Raw genomic sequence first — 18547 nt, forward strand, 5'->3', positions numbered from 1 at the left:
ATTTGGGCTTTAGTTCTAGAAAGCAGTATATGCAATACAAAAGAGTCTATAAAGAAGGAACCTTTCAATATAAACTATAAAACCGTAACATTTCAAAACAGAATGTTTATTAATAATGCAGACCTTAAAGCCTGAAGTGAGAAATCTTCCAAAGGAAATTTACATTCTGAAGCCCATTATATAGGTTTGAAATATTTTTGAGGCACTTAGTCATTCTGGTGCTAATATGGTGGTTTATTTTGCATTTTATTTCTCATTTGCCATGCTGACATCACAGCAGGTCTTTGCTGTGTAGACATTTCATAGATTTTTTTTTTTTACCGATCTTATGTATAATGAACATTAGTCAGGTTAAAAATTTTGATCCTAAATCTAAAAGAACAGGACTTTATTTTCTGCCCTTGCTATTTGCCTGTGCTACTTAATGTTGTAGTAATAAGAAATGCAATGAATGCAGAATGCAATACAGTCATGCTGAATTGAGGCACAGCTAGCTAGGTGATGACAAACGCAACAGCAGTGGCATTACCATAAATGTTGAATCTTTTGTAACTTCTGTTTAAGCAGAGTGTATTTCTGTACAGGAGGACAGACTAAAGGGCAAAAGAATCCACTGCTGCATTGGTCTTTTTAGGCAGTGATGAAGAGAGCGCAAACTACTAGCATCACTATCCACAGGAAGTTGAACAGCATTATGTGTAATTAAGGAATGGACTACTACTACTACTACTACTACTACTACTACTACTACTACTACTAAACCATTAAAGAGAAAATATAACATTGATAATATATACAACGTGGGCCATGGTGGCATACTGGTTAGAACATTTGCCTTACACCTCCGGGGTTAGGGGCTTGATTCCTGCTTCCTGTTTGTGAAGTTGCATGTTCTACCTGTGCATCAGGGGCCAGTATCAGGACATGCATTAAAGGCTGATTGTTATCTCTGTTTGTGTGTGACTGTTCCCTGTAATCAGTTGGCACCCTGTCCAGGGTAACCCCTTGCCTTGTTCCCTCCAGGCTCCCTGTATCGACTCCAGGCTCCTCTGTGTAGGATAAGCGGTAGAAGGAAATGAAATGAATGAAGTCATTCAGAGTGGATTTTTCTTTTAATTGTGCAGTTCAGACCAACACTTAATTCCCTGTCCTCCAAGCTTAAAATAATAAAACTAAGTTATGTTTGTAACTAGTCAGTCACAGCGGAGTTTTTTTTTTAAAAACAGGAAACTCATCATCCTGTAAATAAATGAATTCATGTGGTTTGAAGTGAACCAGAATAACATAACACAAAGCATTTGAGATGAACAAACCCTACACATATCTTCTTTTTAATAATCATTCAGTATTTCAGCAGCTATTGAATATGCATGTTATTCTGTACAGTTTTATATTATAGAGCAACAACAGTTCTAGCTCCATCACCGTTTCTTTGCAGCTTCCTCTTGGCTGACATTTTTACTGCAATAACCAGAGCAACTATCATGAACAAATACAAGTGCAATCAATGAGTAAGTCTTCACAGTACAAAAAAAATTAAAAAATACAGCTTATAAGACATTACTAAAAATCAAAATGTATAACAAATAAAAATAATAATAATAATTAAAAAAAAAAGAAGAGTTATAAGTGCTTGCCTTATGAGTGACTGCAACAGGTGATGCAAAAAGATGGTACTGAGTCAGAACGTGTACATAAACACATACAGCACACAATAATACTTCAACTATAAATGTAAGCTTATATTTGCATGTACACACATGCTCAAATGTCTTGACAACAATACCTTTTTTTTTTTTTTTTGTAAACGTGTCCATCATGGACCTACCAATGACTGACTAGAAACGTAACTGGAGACCACAGCACAAATCTACCCACAAAGTAGGACCAGATGTTCCAAAGCAAGCAAACGTTCTCCAAGCTGGTAGTTAACACCGCTCCCCAATGACCAATATGGTGTCTTGAGTTACATGACATTATGTCAGACCTCTGCACGAGTCTGACATGTTGTGGATCACGTTTATCCGAAATATGGTTAGATTTAGCATTGGTCCAGATGTTGTACATTTAATCTCCGGTTGCATGTCTAATCACAATAAAACTTCATTTTCATAAACTCATGCTTTCCATGTGGCTTTGGGAATTAAAGGGTTAGGAGGAAACTGGCTGGATTCATGTGTTTTTCATCGTCCCCAATTTCGACACTGATCGCTGGCTTTAATACTGATTAATACTTGAAGTGAGTTGAGTTTAATGTCCAAGGACAGGTTCAACAGCCCTTTGACAGGCTTAATAGCTTTATAATACAAAATCAGACTAAATTACTGGCATCTAATTTATGAACTATATATCTATAACATAAAATAAGGTACAACAGAATTCAAATGAGTATAAAAGATTCATTAATGTAGTGTCAATTAAAGTAAAAACGAAAACCCATGAAAAAAATCGAGTGACTGTACCATGATTATGGATGGAATGTATAATCAAGTGCCACTAGAGGGCAGTAAACATTCACATTCCATCTGAAACTGCCACCGGCGCTTCGTAGCAAAAAAAAAAAAAAACAAAAAAAAAAAAAAAAAAAAAATCGAGGGCCTCCGCCATACAAAAGAAGGACTCATTCTACCAAATGTTATACTTACATGCACAGAAGTACCTCAGCGTGGAGAACCTTCACAGAACTACAATACGAGAAAGTGTTGAACAGACACCAGCAATAGTAAATAAGTTTGTACCCATTTTCCATCAGGTCTGTTATACTAGTTCTGAAACAGAAGTGGGCTACAATCTGGTTCCAAAGCTTCCATCATCATCAGGAGGGACAATATCACAGAAAAGAACGAGTTTGTGACTTAGTACACTCCATTTTCTTTAACACTGGATTCTCAATAATCAGCAAAAAAGTCAAGTTCCAGCTGCTTCTGAAATGTGATCTCTAGATCGCAACTTGGCACAATGTCTTGTCCCGTTTATTCTCTCAGTCCCTCAGACAGTCTTCCTCAGTGATACCTTGTGCCCTCAGTTCCTCCAGGACGTTGTCCAGGTGGCCTGAGTCGGGGTAGCCGTGACCCGTCAAGTTCGAGCCGAACTCAGTCTTGTGATGGACTTCGTTCCAAATGACCGTGTCGGTCTCTCCAGTCGTGCTGGAGGTTCCAACAGAGAAGATGAGTCTGCGGTCCCATGCCACCAGTAACAGCTTCAACACCTGAAAGATTGGATTTGAAAACAGATGTTCAAAGCGTGATACAATTGATAGGTGTATACTGATACAGCTGTTCATTTAGACTGAAGAGGAACAGGTTGTTACTGGTTTAATGGAGGATTGTGCACACTTACTAGGCGGCCTTTCTCACTGTCAGGGAGGTAGCAGTGTCTGGGAAAGCCACGTGCTGTGAATGGCTTCCCAGGGTTTGGATGCTCAGGGCCCTGTGGAAAAAACAAGGATAGTTCAGACTCATCTTATGCAATTAAAGTGTCACAGCTTCACAATAGCATCATAAGTTATAGATTACAGGGTATGAAAACTTCATGAAAAACTCAAACAAAAATGCATGATTTTGCTGGATCTGTTTTTAGTTTCTTTCTCAGAAATCTCCTAGAATTGACGATGTTGCAAGAACACGATACCGGGAAATGATTGCTTTCTGTGATTGCTGTACTTATGTTGTAACGTATTTAATAAGTAATGAAGTACGCATGTGAATCATAGAGGGTGTGTATGTGTGTGTGGTTGTGTTTCGAGGACGTCTGCAGAAATTTTGCAAGCTTCTCTGAATATTTCAAGAGTTTACTTCTATGATCGCAAAATCCTAGTGAAACTGTTTTTGAAGAGATTTATCAGATTGCTATATAGGACTATACCAGGCCTTGGCTTCATTACACAGCTGAGCACTTAAAGGTTTAAAAACAGTTCCTGGCAGTACCGTTAGCATTACTATACAACAGAATAAGGGCAAGATGTTGTACTTTAGTGCTTAATGTGTTGGACTACTGATCAGAGGGTTGTGAGTTCTTAGGTTCACCATGCTGCCATTGCTGGGCCCCTGAGCAAGGCCCTTTACCCTCAATTGCTCAGCCTTATAAAGTGAGATAAAAATGTAAGTGGCTCTGGATAAGGGAGATTTGCAAATCTTCTGAAAGGAATTCCCGATCTAGTGTCGATACTGGTGGTGGAGATTAACATCTCCGTAGTTGTTGAATCAGGTTGGGATCTGGTAACTGTTAAGGTCGTAATCTATATGATTCACACCATTTTTATCCTATCAGATTATTCAGTTAGGACTCATCACAGAAGAGACCACTCCACTCAGCACAGAAATCCTTCAGTACAGGATAAAGGTGATGAGTCCGATTAGCTGTATCTGAATGTACCTGAATGCCGGGGGGTATGTTGTAGATAATCCGGATGGATTTGCAGTCTGGGTGTCCGGGCAGTGAGTGGGGGATAACGTGATACTCCATCTTTCCTGGTGGTTGGTTGCCAGTCTTTACTCCATAGATGGTCTTGCAGGTGGGGCACTGCAGGCTGCCATCTTTGTTGCCATTGTTGTACATGGCCACTAGGCACTGCAGGTGGTACTGGTGCCCACACTGAGACAGACGGCCGACCGACTCTGCCCGGGATATGCCACCCACGCCAGGGCCTTTGTAGCCTGAGGGGCCTCCCAGAGCCTCCATACAAATAGTGCAGTCCTTGAAAGAACAGGAAATAAATGCAGTCAGTGATAATGATATCTGTGTCAGGAAAAATCGTGGGCTGCATGTTCATGAGATAAATAAAAGAATCAGAAATGTACCTCCTCTGGAGGATTGCGGACCTTCTGCAGGTACCTTCTCACGACTTCCTCTGGAGTTCTGCCTGCGAGTGTGAGCAACAATATGGAAAGGTTAAGGAACCAGGTAAGTATTAGTGTGTACACACAGAGCAGTTTGTAAAGTCGTCATCAAAGTGTCTCAAATATGCATTAAGATTTTACAATGCTACCACATTTGTATAGCATAAATTAAGGGAACACAAGTCATGATCGCTTTGGATACTGTTAGAATCTTATTCTTTCTTCTTAGGGAAAAGATCTAAAAGTATAATGTACAGAGTATTGTAATAATTACTGGTTCGCTGCCGTAGATTTTTTCTGTTATGTTAGAAAACCTACAGCATGAAGCGACCGATGATTAAAAAATGTGGACAATGCGGATAAATTTTCCAACTCCAAATTTGTTTCATTTCCCACCATGTTAATCATTTAAGCAAGTTCAATTTGCTTTCATGGTATTTCACATGCTGAGACTCCATAATATCTAATCAACTATTTTAATATGAACGTCTTGGCTTTCACTGCATGAACAGACCAGATGTGTGTGTATTCTGACCTTTGCGTGCTTGTTTCTTGGTGGTTTTGCGGCAGCAGTGGCCGAGGCCAGGCACAGGCTTTATGTCACTCTTGCTCACGGGCGGGGGGTGAAGTACCAATTTGGGTGGCCGGGTCAAGCAGACAGGAAGTCCTGCAGCACTCATTAAGATACCGGTAATGCCTGCCAAAGAACAATACAATAAATTTCTTAATTAAAATCCTTTTTCCCCCCTTAGTGACAGTAATCAAAATCTTCATTTGGGTGTTAGTGTGTTTTACCCACCAGCCAGCGCTGGGTGAACAGGACTGGAACCATTTAGGTTCTTCACTGGGACTGTTGGGACTCTGAAACATACCAGAGTAATGTAACAGATAAGAATTTGAACTCATCCTTCATAAGACGAAAACAGACTTATCAGATATTGACATCCGGTGTGTCATCCTGTTGACGATACCATAAACCCCCCTGTCCTGACCTGATTAAGTCAATTGTGCTACCAAATATAAACTAAGTCACGCTGTCAGATTTGATGATGACATCAATATAAATACTTCTATATGCATCGATTCGGTTCATTATTTTGTGTGTGTCTGAAAATGAAGATGAAGTACAAATCAGTTTCCGGCTACACAACTGATAAAGCAGCAACACACCCGTTCATCCTCACTGAATAACAGTTAGATAACACTGCACTTCTTATAATTAAGCATACACCAAATCAGACTGGGGAAAAAAAATGATTTAAAAACACCACTAAAACACGACTGTTGTTATAAAAACGTCAGCGCAAAAACAGCTATCAAAGACGATGACGACACAAAGAGAGTATCGCTTCAGAATATACTTACGAGCTCAACTTGATTACAGTCATGTTTTGACCAATGTGGGGAAAACAACCAGAGAAAACTCCACTCTTTTTTTTTTTGGTTTTCTTTCACGCTTTTCACACGTCTTTAGTGAGAACTTTAAACAAGGCTGAGCTTTTTGATTTTTAACAAAAACACCCTACAGTACAAAACAAGTCAGTATAAAAACTAAATAAAAACAAACAGCTCCTTCTCTCAACGGTTTAGCGAGTGTCTCATCTGCCTGCAGAATCGCCTCTTATAGAGCTAATCCACCTGTTTCCATCTGTTGATCAGCAGCTGGGAGAGAGGGTCACGTCACAGAGCTCGGGATTACCTCTCGACGTCACACGTTAACACTCCGCCATAATGTTCCATCACAGCCACACACACACACACACACACACACACACACACACACATACACACACATACACACACATACACACACATACACACACATACACACAATAAGGAAAAGAAGAGGAAAAAGAAGGTGAAGAAGAAGAAGCAGGAGGAGAAGGATTTCAAGTATTATTCCAAGACAGAAGGCATTAACTGGGAAGAATGAAAAGCTGATACTCAAGAGTTTCTCCACCCTCCCAATAAACTCGACAGCCTAATTAAATTACTCTTAGCTGTAAATAAATGTGTGTCATGCGTATTCCCGGCTCGTGTCCGGTTCTCTCCGGATCCACAGCAGCCCGGAGCAGTATAAAGTGGTTAGGGAAGATGGACGGGGTGATATATTACATTTACAAATATGCACACCAAGTAAAAGACATATATAAAATTTTGATTATGAGCTTTTTGAACAGACCCATTCACTCACCCACATCAGCTCCATTTTAAATGTTACAAGTCTTAAACATACAAATGCAAAAGCAGACTAAATTTCCACCTCATGATTTCTTAAACGCAACTGAATATTAGCCAATGATTCATGTTCGATGTCAGCTTGACTAATTTAATAAAATCTAAACCAATATTGTCAAGATTTATGATTATTTCTCTAACTAATATAAGATATGATAACAGGATAGAAATACGTAACACTGAAAGTAAAGAAATGAGAGCAAGCTACAAATTAAACAAAAACAAGACTCGATATACCACAAATGTGTTTATGTACCATGACAAACCTAAAGGAAGCCTTGAAAACCTACTCAGTGTGTGAACATGGGGCAGATGTGATTGGTTGAGGTGTGGAGAAATTTTTAAAAGGATGGGTGAGAGAACCAGAGCAAGAGACAAATGTAAACCCCACAGTCACGTTTTTTGCTGGCTAATCTCAGCCGTATTAACACAAAACCCATATGGCGAGCAATAAAGCAGTCACCTAGCGCTACCCAGAAGCAGACGGCACACATCTTGCTGCTACGTGACAAAGAAGAGAAAAAATTCAACCACCAGGTGGAAGGAGCAGAAGGGATATGAGCATCAGGAGCGTGCTGAAGTCATGACAATCCCAAATCACAGTCAGCTGCTCACGAGACTCGTGACAGCCCGTAATCCTGTTTACTTTCTGACACCTTTTTAAATGCCACTCGGAGGACATGTGAACACGCAGAACGTCTCTAAAACAGAATGATTCATTTGAGTTCAAGTGACGGGACAATTGTCAGTTCTCTCATTAAATCTTCATACAGATACTTTTGGCTTAAACACGAGCCTTATACATGAAACCCATGACTGAATGGCAGCTTATGATTCATGTGTAAATCCACAAAGGTCAAAATTCACACAAGGCTGATGAACAGTCAGGCAACGGAATATGTCTGAAATGTCAGCCGAGGTATCTGACTGAGCAACACACACACACGCACATACACGCACACACGCACGCGCGCGCACACACACACACACACACACAGATTTTTAAAATCCTTGATTATTATAGAGTCAACGCCTCATCTCGATATGCTCGAACTGAAAAATAATACTGTGCTACATGCTAGAGATGATGGCTTTTCGTTCGTTTTTAGACCAGCGCATCAAGAACACTTCAGTTTAAGGGTATAAAGAAAAAAGAAGATATGAATCAGAGATGATGACATGGTGCCAGGTTTTGTAAGCCTTGATCTCGTTTGAACGAGAGAGAGAGAGAGAGAGAGAGAGAGACACACACACAGAGACCGAGAAGGAGAGAGAGACAGAGACCGAGAAGGAGAGAGACAGAGAGAGAAAATGTAGCGAAATGTACGAATACGAATTAGAGAATTAAAAAAAAAATCCAGACGGTGGACAAGACATATTTCTAACATCTTTTAAGTTTCCCCATGTTGTGTGATTTTATTATTCAACATTTGAAAAACATTTTTTTCCTATCTAGTTTCAAAAATATCAGAAATACCTAAATTCCAGTTAAAAATAATCTTGGGCAGTGTTAATATCAGATCCAGTGTGCTCAGTAGGGACCTAAACCTACATCTCTACCTGCAGAATACTGAACAGAATAATACTAAATGTGCGTTTAATGTGACGTACAATGTCAAAGCAGCTGGATTTAGATTCCTAATGAACCAGCTGGATATGGTGAGATAAGGGAAGAAAAAACAAAATAGAATGAGAGTGTTAAATACAAGCTAGTTTTGATTGTGATATATTCCCTCCTCCCCAATCAGAAACATTTATAAGACCACAGGTGCTGAGAAATCTCAACAGTGACAAAGACCCGCTGCATGACATCAAAAGTGTCACTGGTAGTGTTGAAAATGTTTGTCTTTAATTAAACATTCACAACCTCAGTGCTCTCCTTCAAATATGACAAAATGTTTTCTTTACCATGCCTAGAAACAAACAAAAAAAAACAAAAAAGAAGTAAAAGCAAAGAGAAAGCCATCATGGAAGTGGCCACTGGGTTTTTAGGAAACTTTCTGATTGGATTAACTAAGAATATATTGCTGTAGCAATAGTTTAAGTGCAGCCTTACAGCCCTCTAATATCTGTATACAAATTACTGTAATATCCAGTCTGTTAAAAATACTCTATTTATACTGTCCCTTACACACACACACACACACACACACACACACACACACACACACACACACACACACACACACACACACACACACTTCTACTTGGCAGCACTAAGTACCTCAGCATATCAGATGCACTCTCTAGTGGTTTAGAGCAAGACAGGACACCTGTTGAGGCAGACAAAACAAATGACTTAAAAAAAAAATCTCTAAAAGCAAAAAAAAATCAAATAAATAAAGAAGGTTTATTTTCCCGAACTACACATCACGAAGATTCACATCATCAAGTTTGTTTCCTTTGTGGACGTGTTGAGAAGTTTCCACTACATGCAAATATCTAAATGTAGTTGTGGGTGTGTGGTTGTGTGACTGTGTGAGAGAGTGTATGGGAGCACACAGGCCAAATTGAAAGTGACATTTCCTCAGAGTAAACTTTCCTCTCAGAGTGACTGATCAGTATGCCACAGTCAGTGTGTGCTTGTCTGTTGGCACGCCTATGCTTCATCCTCGTTTCTTCTCTGCTCCAGCCTGAAGCTTTCCAGTGTCTGAGACAGGCTTTTGTATTTAAAGGACAGTGTCTGTGTCTGTGACACACAAACACACACAAACCAAACACTTGCCAAACAAACAACTCCTCCAGCAACAGCACCTTCGAGATAGTCGTCCTCCCAAAACACACACACACACACACACACACACACACACACACACACACACACACACACACACACACACACACACACACACACACACACACACACACACACACACACACACACACACACACACACAGCTGCATTGTGTTGCAAATACAAACCAAGCTGCCGGCTGCTGACAAAAGGTTGCTGTGGATACGCTCTGTGCGCACACATGCATACTCTCACACACTTACACAATGGGACTGCAGGGGCCCTGAAGAATGAACAGAGCCTGGGAACTGGAGAAGGAGGGAAGCACAGCAGAGCGAGACAAGTAGGGAACCTAATGAACAGGAGTGACCTGTTGACATTGATGGAAGACTTGCAACTCCAGTCTAGAATGCTTTCCTTAATTTCCTTCACTTCCTATTCTCTGTGTGAAACAGACAGGGTTTGCAGGAACACTGGAGACAAACCTAGCTGTAGAAGAACCCTGAAACTACGTTTCTCTTTCACAGACAAAAATGTGTCCTTGGGTGTTGAGACGTTGCACATTAAGATTGTGAAGGAATTTCAGAGTTCTTCACCTCTGCACAGCCACATATTACAATTGTTTATCAGTTCCTCCTCACTGAGCCTTCATATTTTGCTAGATAATAACTTACAGAATGCCAAACACGGGTCTGGTATCATTTCTTTCCCAGAATGCAACACAAAGTTTTTTTTTCTTTGAATTATTATTTTTTTTTTTACTTCAATACCAATTTACTTTGAATCTATTAATATTAATATGAATAAGATTATATTATTGATAACTGCACAGTGAATGACTTTCCCAAACAAGCTTGCTTTGCTCTGGCATCAAAATGTAATCAGTCAGAGGCTGTTCATTGTGCTTGAGATTCACTTTCTCATGTACTGTAGCTCGTAAGTGATTGTGGTTTTTATGTCTTCCTGGGTATGTTTTGTAGAAGCGACAAGCGACAAGCAACAACCATCAAAGAAAGTGAAAAACTCGTCGCTTTCAGCCCAGTTTAAAGGCCAGACAGCAACAAGTTTAACCACCAAGCAGGAAAAGACAGCATACACTGTTCAGAGCGATGCACTCACACAAGCACACACCCACACACACACACCATAAAGCACAATCACAGTTATCAAAACCCAATCAGTTATTTTCATTTTTATGCACTACTTGCATCCACTATACACAATATCTTAAGGAATTAATGTTGTAAAATAAAATGCTATACATTTATTTTCATATAAATAATTCGTTTTATTTAAGCGTTCCCGTTGGCTCGTTCATGCTCTTGAAATTCACACACTATATACATATTTTCTAAATATTTGACACCAGTGATCAAATTTCAAAATGACTGAAATGTCAGGACTTAAAGATGTTTCATTCTACAGTATCAGGACCAGTTATTTGGTGTTTATTGTGGGACCTGTATCAAAGAACAAATTATACCATCATGACCCCAATACTGAGTACCTGTTAAATCTTAATATTAAAAGATGTTAAATCATATAAGTAAATTACCCAGAACACTGTATTCTTCCAGAACAGGTATATTTAGTCTCTTTTTCATTGTACAGAAACTGGTTTTTGCTTCCTTTCACAATAAAACTACATGTGAAAGTAGTCTGTGTAAAGATTATACAAGTGGAAAAAAATCCCACAAAAACAAAAGAAGATTTTAAGACAGAAAGTGCGTCAGAAATGTGCCCGAGACTGCTGGGAGAATGACTGAGCACCAGACCCAGTCGGGCGTAATGGCAGCGCTCGCACCCAAACACAAGCAGGGTGCCAATACTTCAATCTTCAGTGAAAAGAAGTTGAAGTGCAACCCTTTATCGACAATTTTATAAAATGACAAGCACACAAGAAGCATTTCCTTTTCAGTGGCTGTCATTTTACAGCCAATGACCACTTTATTAGGAACAGCTGTACACCTGATCATTCATGCATTCTCTTCAATCCCCAGTCAACCAATCCAGTATCACCAGTGCAGTGCCTAAAATCTCATATGGCCACTCTTTACAGCTGTGACCAACAGAAAAGAATGGGGCAGATGGGCTAATAATATAGCAGATGACCACACTGGGTTTCACAGTTAGAAGACAGAAACAGAAAGCTGAGGGAACAGTGGACGCAGGTTCACTCAAAAAGGTCAATGCAGCCTCGAATTCCTTTTTTTTGGCTGATAAGAATTGAAACCCAATGTGGTATTCTGCTGTTGCAGCTCAGCCACAGCCATACGTGATGTGTTGTGTGTTCCGAGACGACGTTTAGCTCAGCACAGCTTGAAAAATGGTTATTTAAGGTACCGCAAACTTGCTGTCAGCTCAAATCAGTCTGCTCATTCTGCTCTGCCCTATCTTGAACTCTCATCTCATCAACAACTTCTTGCAGAACTAGCCCGCAATGCATGTTTTTTGTTTCTCACACTATACCAAGCCGTAGAGACTGTAAATAGAAACAACAGATTCTGTGACACATAAACCAACCTATCAACATGATCTATGAAAATCTGAGACCCCCTTTAGTTAGCCTAGACTGATATGACTGATCTGAACATTACTTGAAGCACTTGCCCTGTATCTACATGGCTTTATGCATCGCACTACTGCCACATGATTGGCTGAGTGGATAATTGCGTAACTGTACGAGTAGACAGGTGTTCCTTATGAAGTGAGTGCGTACAGTGCATGTAAGGAACTGGGTTACCAGACTATTACCGAGATTAAAAACCGTTTCCGAAGCGACACAGAAACTGATTTTATCTCAAGAGGCTATCACACTGGGGGTTTGGGCTTAAACAGATCACAGATTCACATGAAAAGTTGGTAATGTGAAAGCTGTCATGGGGAGCAAGAAGCACACAGTGGTACTGAACACGGGACTATTGTCAGGAGTTTGTGTGAGTTCAGCTGCACTGGAACTGTGCTGTGATTCCTGTGAATATGAACACAACTCGTACTCGGGTTTGCACTTGATCAACGCTGCAGGAATTTAGGGCACAATTACACTCTGACTACTGTGTTCATTCTAGTATTACTGCACGCAATATTGTCTGAACTTACAGTATTTACACTGTTCGTTCGGTGCTGTTTTTTGTATTTTTGTGTATTGTCTTGTAACCATTTGTCTACACTGTCTTTTGTCCTGCACTGTCTTGTCTTGCACTGTTTGCACCAGGTTGCACAGTTGCACTTTATGTGGCTAGGACTACTTACTAAGTCCTAGCCCTGTCTTTGTTTTATGTAGCACCATGATCCTGGAGAAACGTTGTCTCATTTCACTGTGTACTTCAACAGCTACATATGGTTGAAATAACAATAAAAGCTTCTTGACTTGACTTGACTGAAATCACAGCACACCACCTTAGCCTATGCTGGTTATATTGTATATTCACTTTTGGTATGCAAACATTCTAGTGGTGCATCACTGGTGGACTGGCTGCTGGATGGAAAAAGAGGATGTGTGTTGTAATGTATAAACACCCTAAAAGGGTCTCTAAAATGATATCTGTGAGTCATTTAGCCCATTTGCCCAACGAAACATCCACTCAGCCTAAAATGCTATGACAACGCTATGCAACAGCCTAAGACGTAAATGTATAAACACGCATTGTTTACACATCAGTCTCTAATTAAAATAGTTTATACAAATGGGGAACTGTCAAGGTGCAAAAATTGAAGCTATTGTAACAAAACAGTATAAACAAAAACAAACTAAGTAATATAAAACAAACAATATACTGTATATAAGAGCAAATGTGGGCTACTGCATAGATTTTAGCTCTGCTATTACACCAGTTGAAGAATCAAGACAATTTCCCTTAATCACTTGTCAACTTAGTCCTCTTCATTCACAGACTAATGACCAATTAGAAGGTACTCTAGTGAACGTTGGCTTGATGGCTTTAATGGTTCAGTTAAAGCAGGTCTGTTAGACACAAAAGCTTGTGTCCATACAGTCACTGATCTCACATTGTTTAAAAGACAATATTGAGAACATTGATAGCACCGATTTGGAAATTGTTATATATCAGTAATGCGGTAAAATAAACAGTAGGGATAGATTGAGGCAGCTTTTGCCATGGAAACTTACCCAGAGGCGATAAGTGCCCGTGACTGCGCCATGGCGATCCTCTGCAGTGCTGGACGACTGAGGCCTGCCAGGCTAGAACGGGGTGGCACTGGGGCAGCACAGGCTGCTGAGGACACAGGGCCCAGGACTCGGGCTGAAGGGGTTGGAGCACAGGTGGCAGTTGTTGAGATGAGGGCACTGGAGGATGTTTGATTTGGTGGTGAGGTAGCATGTGGAGTAGAGGAAGGTGGAGGAGGTGGAGGAACAGCAGGGGGAGGAGGACGGGAGGAAATGGACAGAGTGGCCGTGGCCGAGTCCAGCACAGACAGGGAGTGTGCGAACCCTCCGGCTGTTGTGGAATTCCTGTGCGGCAGAGTGAGTGAGTATAAGTGGCTCCTCTGGACAGTTTTTGGGCTCCTCGGTCTTGGCAGAGGAATGGATTTCCGGCCCAGAGTCTGTGCCATGCTGCTGGTTTTGACACCTAGGACCAACATGCACTGCTGACATGAGCAAGGCTGACCGAGAGAAGTGATCGTTGAGGCAGGAAGGGCTCCACTAGGGTATGCGCTTCCGTTTCCTCTGCCAATCCCAGACACACTCATCCCTGAATGTGCTGCACTCCCATTGGATGTCCAAGCATGAGGTTTAGGCAGAGGGCCTGAGACGAGAGGGTAGGCCAAGTCACAGCGCCTTTGAATGCGGCGCCGGCGCTGTGTCTGCCGGTTGATCTGTGTCATGCCCTGCAGATCGATAAGATAGCAGAAGCCGAGCGGAGTTAGGTCCAGCCACGGTTGCTGCCGTTCCCGTGCTGCCTGGATGGCAATTCCCACTTCTGTGTCATACGGCGTCCATGTGCCTGAGTCGTTCTCCCACTCCCACACCCAGCCCTGCCCTGGAGCTGAGCGCGGGTCATAGAAGCTCCGCCGAACTGGTCGTAATGTACCTGCAGAAAAATATTTTTTAAATTTAAGCCTTCAGACAATGATATTAATAAAATCTGCCCAATGGATATTACAGCATATGTTGATGGACACAATCTCGTTTACAATTACATGCTGGCTGACCAAGCAAATTATTAAGATGAGCTTTCAATACTATAAAAGTCATAGAACTCAGCTTTGCAAAATGAATCAGTAGTATTATGAGGCTGTCTTGTTTATAAATGCATTATAACACTGATAAAGAAATTCAAATAAATTCCACAAGATTATGAAATGCATATTTGGTCCACATGTTTATCTGGGACAGCCATAACAGAAAAACAGTATAGCACCAGATTCTAGAGACATACCACAATTTAAAAAATGGCTTCAATATAAAAAACAAAACAACACAAAGCAATTAGTACCGAAAGAATTTTACAGTCTATAAAATAAGACAGAAAGAGTATTCATTTGACCTCCCCGCCCCCACTGATGACCTCACTTGACAGCTATTCATCTCTTTCCTCCTCCCTCTTGGTTTTTGGGGTAATGGGCTGTTTCTCTTCACTTCTCTGTCCCTCCATTTCCCCATGTGGAGCACTCAAGTCAGTCTTGCACAATGGCCTTTGTCAGTTAGAGGAGGGCGATCGAGTCTCCCAAAACTCTTAGCTGCCAACAATCCACCTCTTTGTTTTAGTCTGTGCTGTTACAGACGCAACTTTCTGCCTCACCGTGAGGTCTAATTTGTTCATTTCTTTATTTGAACAAATAACTTGTTTGTATCATAGAACAAGAAAAACATTTAAGCTAGTATTCCATAAATTCAACAAAATACTTCTCATCACCTTACACTTACCCGCAAGTTCGCATTTCCCCCACAGATCTATCCACATTCAGAGAGAACACTTAACCAAAACAAAGCTAACCGTCTTGATCATTACTATTACAGATGCAAGTTTGGGGATCTATGAAAATGCTGGGTGTTGAATATTCAAACTATTTCACAATCAAATCCCCCTGAGAGCCCTCTCTACCCAGGTGTCCTGAGCAGACAGCTTCACTCTCCCCCACAATCACTGTTTCCTGGCCATGAGCATATATTGTGCCTCTTTTCCACCAAGACAGTTTGAGTGCTTGTTCGGAGCCAGAGCCTAATTTAAAATCAGTTCTTTCTTTGAATATCTCTAAACTTTTTAGCACCTGCATCTCCTCTCATGTGTGAGCTTCTTACTTAGCGTTGCATGTTCCATGAACATATCTAAGAAATCTCTAAACTATGTATGATGTATTGTTTTAAGGAACCCGGCTTCAACTTTACACTAATGCTTTAATTGTGATGCTACATTGAATGTTTTGTGGCCTGGAAATAAATGTCACATGCAACCACAAGGTTGAATTCTGGGAATCCCCAAGAATTGTTTAAAAAAAAAAAGTGGGTTTTGACTAAGATTGATTTTTGTGTCACTGATATAATCAATATTTCTGTTTAAGTTAGCATTGAAATGTTTAGGAAAGCAACATGTTGTTCTTAAAAATTCATTCATAACCTTGCTTTGGCTGTCTGCCTGAAATGCTTTCAGCCTCATTCACCATCTGAACAAGTTTCTAGATATGTACATGCCATAATACTTTCATTTCACAATGCCTCAGTGCTCTCACATCACTGTCACATCACTAAAGGACAAGACAGTCCTTACACATACCATACAGATGACAAATGAGCAAACAGAACTGACTAAATTAATGTGCATTTATTTCCTCACCAGTGTTTGAGCAGAGACAGTTCAGCCAAGTGAAAAGACAAAGATAGGGCTTGTGTGGAAACGAATGTCTTGAGCGACTTTTACCACAGGTGATGATACAGAGTGGATGCAGCCCATGCAAAACAATAACTCATTTCCTGTCATCATTCAATTTTTCTCCCACAAGTAATTAATGCTCTAAATGTAGTCACTGCACCTTTCAAACTGGGATGGAAACTTTAGATGAAAATGTGGAACTTGTGGTTGGAGCATGTGAAAGAGAAACGTTTCCCTGTAATGTGTTTTCCCAGGCCAATACACAAGCACGACATGAGGCAATCACAGTCATAATTGTGGTGCATATGATACGGAGATTATTTGGACTTTTTATGTATTATTTTGGGGGGTTTTTCCTACTGCTTTTGAATGCCCCTTTGGTATTCCTCTGAATAAACACCACAGGCCTCAAGAAGGGAGACGTAATGAAGCTTTATGGCATTTAGCAGACACTTTCATACAGAGTGATTTACAAATTTTTTATTTCAATTTATACAACTAAGGATTAAGGTCCTTGCTCAGGGAGCAATCAGTGGCAGCTTGTTGGACCTGGGATTCGAACTCATGACCGCCTTAACCACTAGGCTACCATTTCCAGTTGCGAACAGGCTGAAAATCGTGTTCTAGAGATCTCACCTGTGTCTTGGCGGAACTGATGCATGGAGTGCAGGTCGATGATGTAGGGCGACAGTCTGGAGTCGACCTGGCCGAGCGCTACGCTGCCTGCGCCGCGGGTCTCTCCGCGGATCACCGCCTCGATATGATGCGACACAGCCGGGCTGTAGGGCCTCCAGCGGCCGTGCTCGTTCAGCCATTCCCACACCACCACCGCCGAGGCCAGCAACATCTCTCTGTCTCACACACACACACACACACCTGCGGAGAAGGAAAGTAACCGCGTCACAGCCACAGCGCCTCTTATTCCCCTGGTCTCACAACATGGATGTTTCACATTATACCTTTAGCAGCACGTCTCAAATCCAACAACAAGCCTTAACACCATTAAAAAAAAACACCAGTGTATCAGTAACGACGCTTTCCTAAAGCTTGACACATCTCTATAAATAACATATAGTGCTAAAAACAGAGAAAGAGCGCAGTTTGTGCACAGTACCAGATTATTAGCGTCAGTGTAATAATGTAATCATGTGATGATGTACAATGTGTACAGATATCTATCTGTTGTCTTTGATCGTTACTATAAAGGATGGAAGACCATTTTAGAGAAACAACGACACTCACCTGAAGAAGGCCTTGTGCGTTTAGCTTCGTGTTAGTTTAAATACACGAAGGAGAATCATGTTCCTTTAGAGGACGCGTCTTTATCTGGATATTTGGTAAAAGCTTGTGTGCATCCGCGCGCGCCTCTGTGTGTGTGTGTGTGTGTGTGTGTGTGTGTGTGTGTGTGTGTGTGTGTGTGTGTGTGTGTGTGTGTGTGTGTGTGTGTGTGTGTGTGTGTGTGTGTGTGTGTGTGGGTTTCTAGCAGAGGTAGCTAGAGGCTCTGGAGTTACTGAGATAATCCAGGCAAATGATTGAGCGATGCTGATTTGGTGACTAATCGCATACTGGCTCCTGGTTTAACGGCACCGCTACGTCCTAATTTGACTACAGAAATTCTCCTCCCTGAAAAAAAACACGTTTAACAATAATATTCAGCTCTGACATGTTTTGCGTGTGTTGGTCCGTTTCCACGCCCACCGCAATCCACAGACCAATCATGTTCAGTATCACCACTTCCTGCTTTATCAGACTCCGCCTCCCAGTCTCGAAATCGTGGTGCAAATGATAATTTAATGGACTTAAAAGGCACTGTGCGTCTTATTGACGCTTGTGGATTAATTATATATGCGACGCAATGTATACACGAGAGGAATAAAGGAAAAAAAGGTTGCTGTTTTTTTCAGTAA

At 41.0% G+C, this 18547-nt stretch overlaps 1 protein-coding gene across 2 annotated transcripts; it reads right to left on the minus strand.

Annotated features, from left to right (window-relative positions):
- Positions 1-1093: 1093 nt before the first annotated feature.
- Positions 1094-18319, minus strand: dtx4a (deltex 4, E3 ubiquitin ligase a). 2 transcript variants are annotated; one of them, XM_047820082.1, is made up of 9 exons: positions 17881-18319; positions 17277-17516; positions 13940-14861; positions 5638-5699; positions 5374-5535; positions 4800-4861; positions 4375-4695; positions 3340-3429; positions 1094-3208 (listed from the first exon to the last, which is right to left on the minus strand). In XM_047820082.1, exons 2-9 carry the CDS (start codon positions 17485-17487, stop codon positions 2981-2983), a joined length of 2058 nt encoding a protein of 685 aa, XP_047676038.1. In that variant the 5' UTR covers positions 17488-17516; positions 17881-18319; the 3' UTR covers positions 1094-2980. The 2 variants fall into 2 exon arrangements, with proteins under 2 accessions (XP_047676038.1, XP_047676041.1); XM_047820085.1 differs by having other exon boundaries at positions 17875-18319.
- Positions 18320-18547: the final 228 nt, after the last annotated feature.

The sequence above is a fragment of the Tachysurus fulvidraco genome, chromosome 1, assembly GCF_022655615.1.
Source record: "Tachysurus fulvidraco isolate hzauxx_2018 chromosome 1, HZAU_PFXX_2.0, whole genome shotgun sequence".
Classification (NCBI taxonomy): Eukaryota; Metazoa; Chordata; class Actinopteri; order Siluriformes; family Bagridae; genus Tachysurus; species Tachysurus fulvidraco.

What these genes read in the sequence shown, in the direction of transcription:
- dtx4a (XM_047820082.1), bottom strand. Translation starts at nt 17,487, where the DNA reads ATGTTGCTGGCCTCGGCGGTGGTGGTGTGGGAATGGCTGAACGAGCAC. An exon ending in CAAGAAACAAGCACGCAAAG is followed by an intron (nt 4,862 to 5,373) that starts GTCAGAATACAC and finishes TCACACTCGCAG; the next exon opens with GCAGAACTCCAGAGGAAGTC. An exon ending in TCCGCAATCCTCCAGAGGAG is followed by an intron (nt 4,696 to 4,799) that starts GTACATTTCTGA and finishes TGTTCTTTCAAG; the next exon opens with GACTGCACTATTTGTATGGA.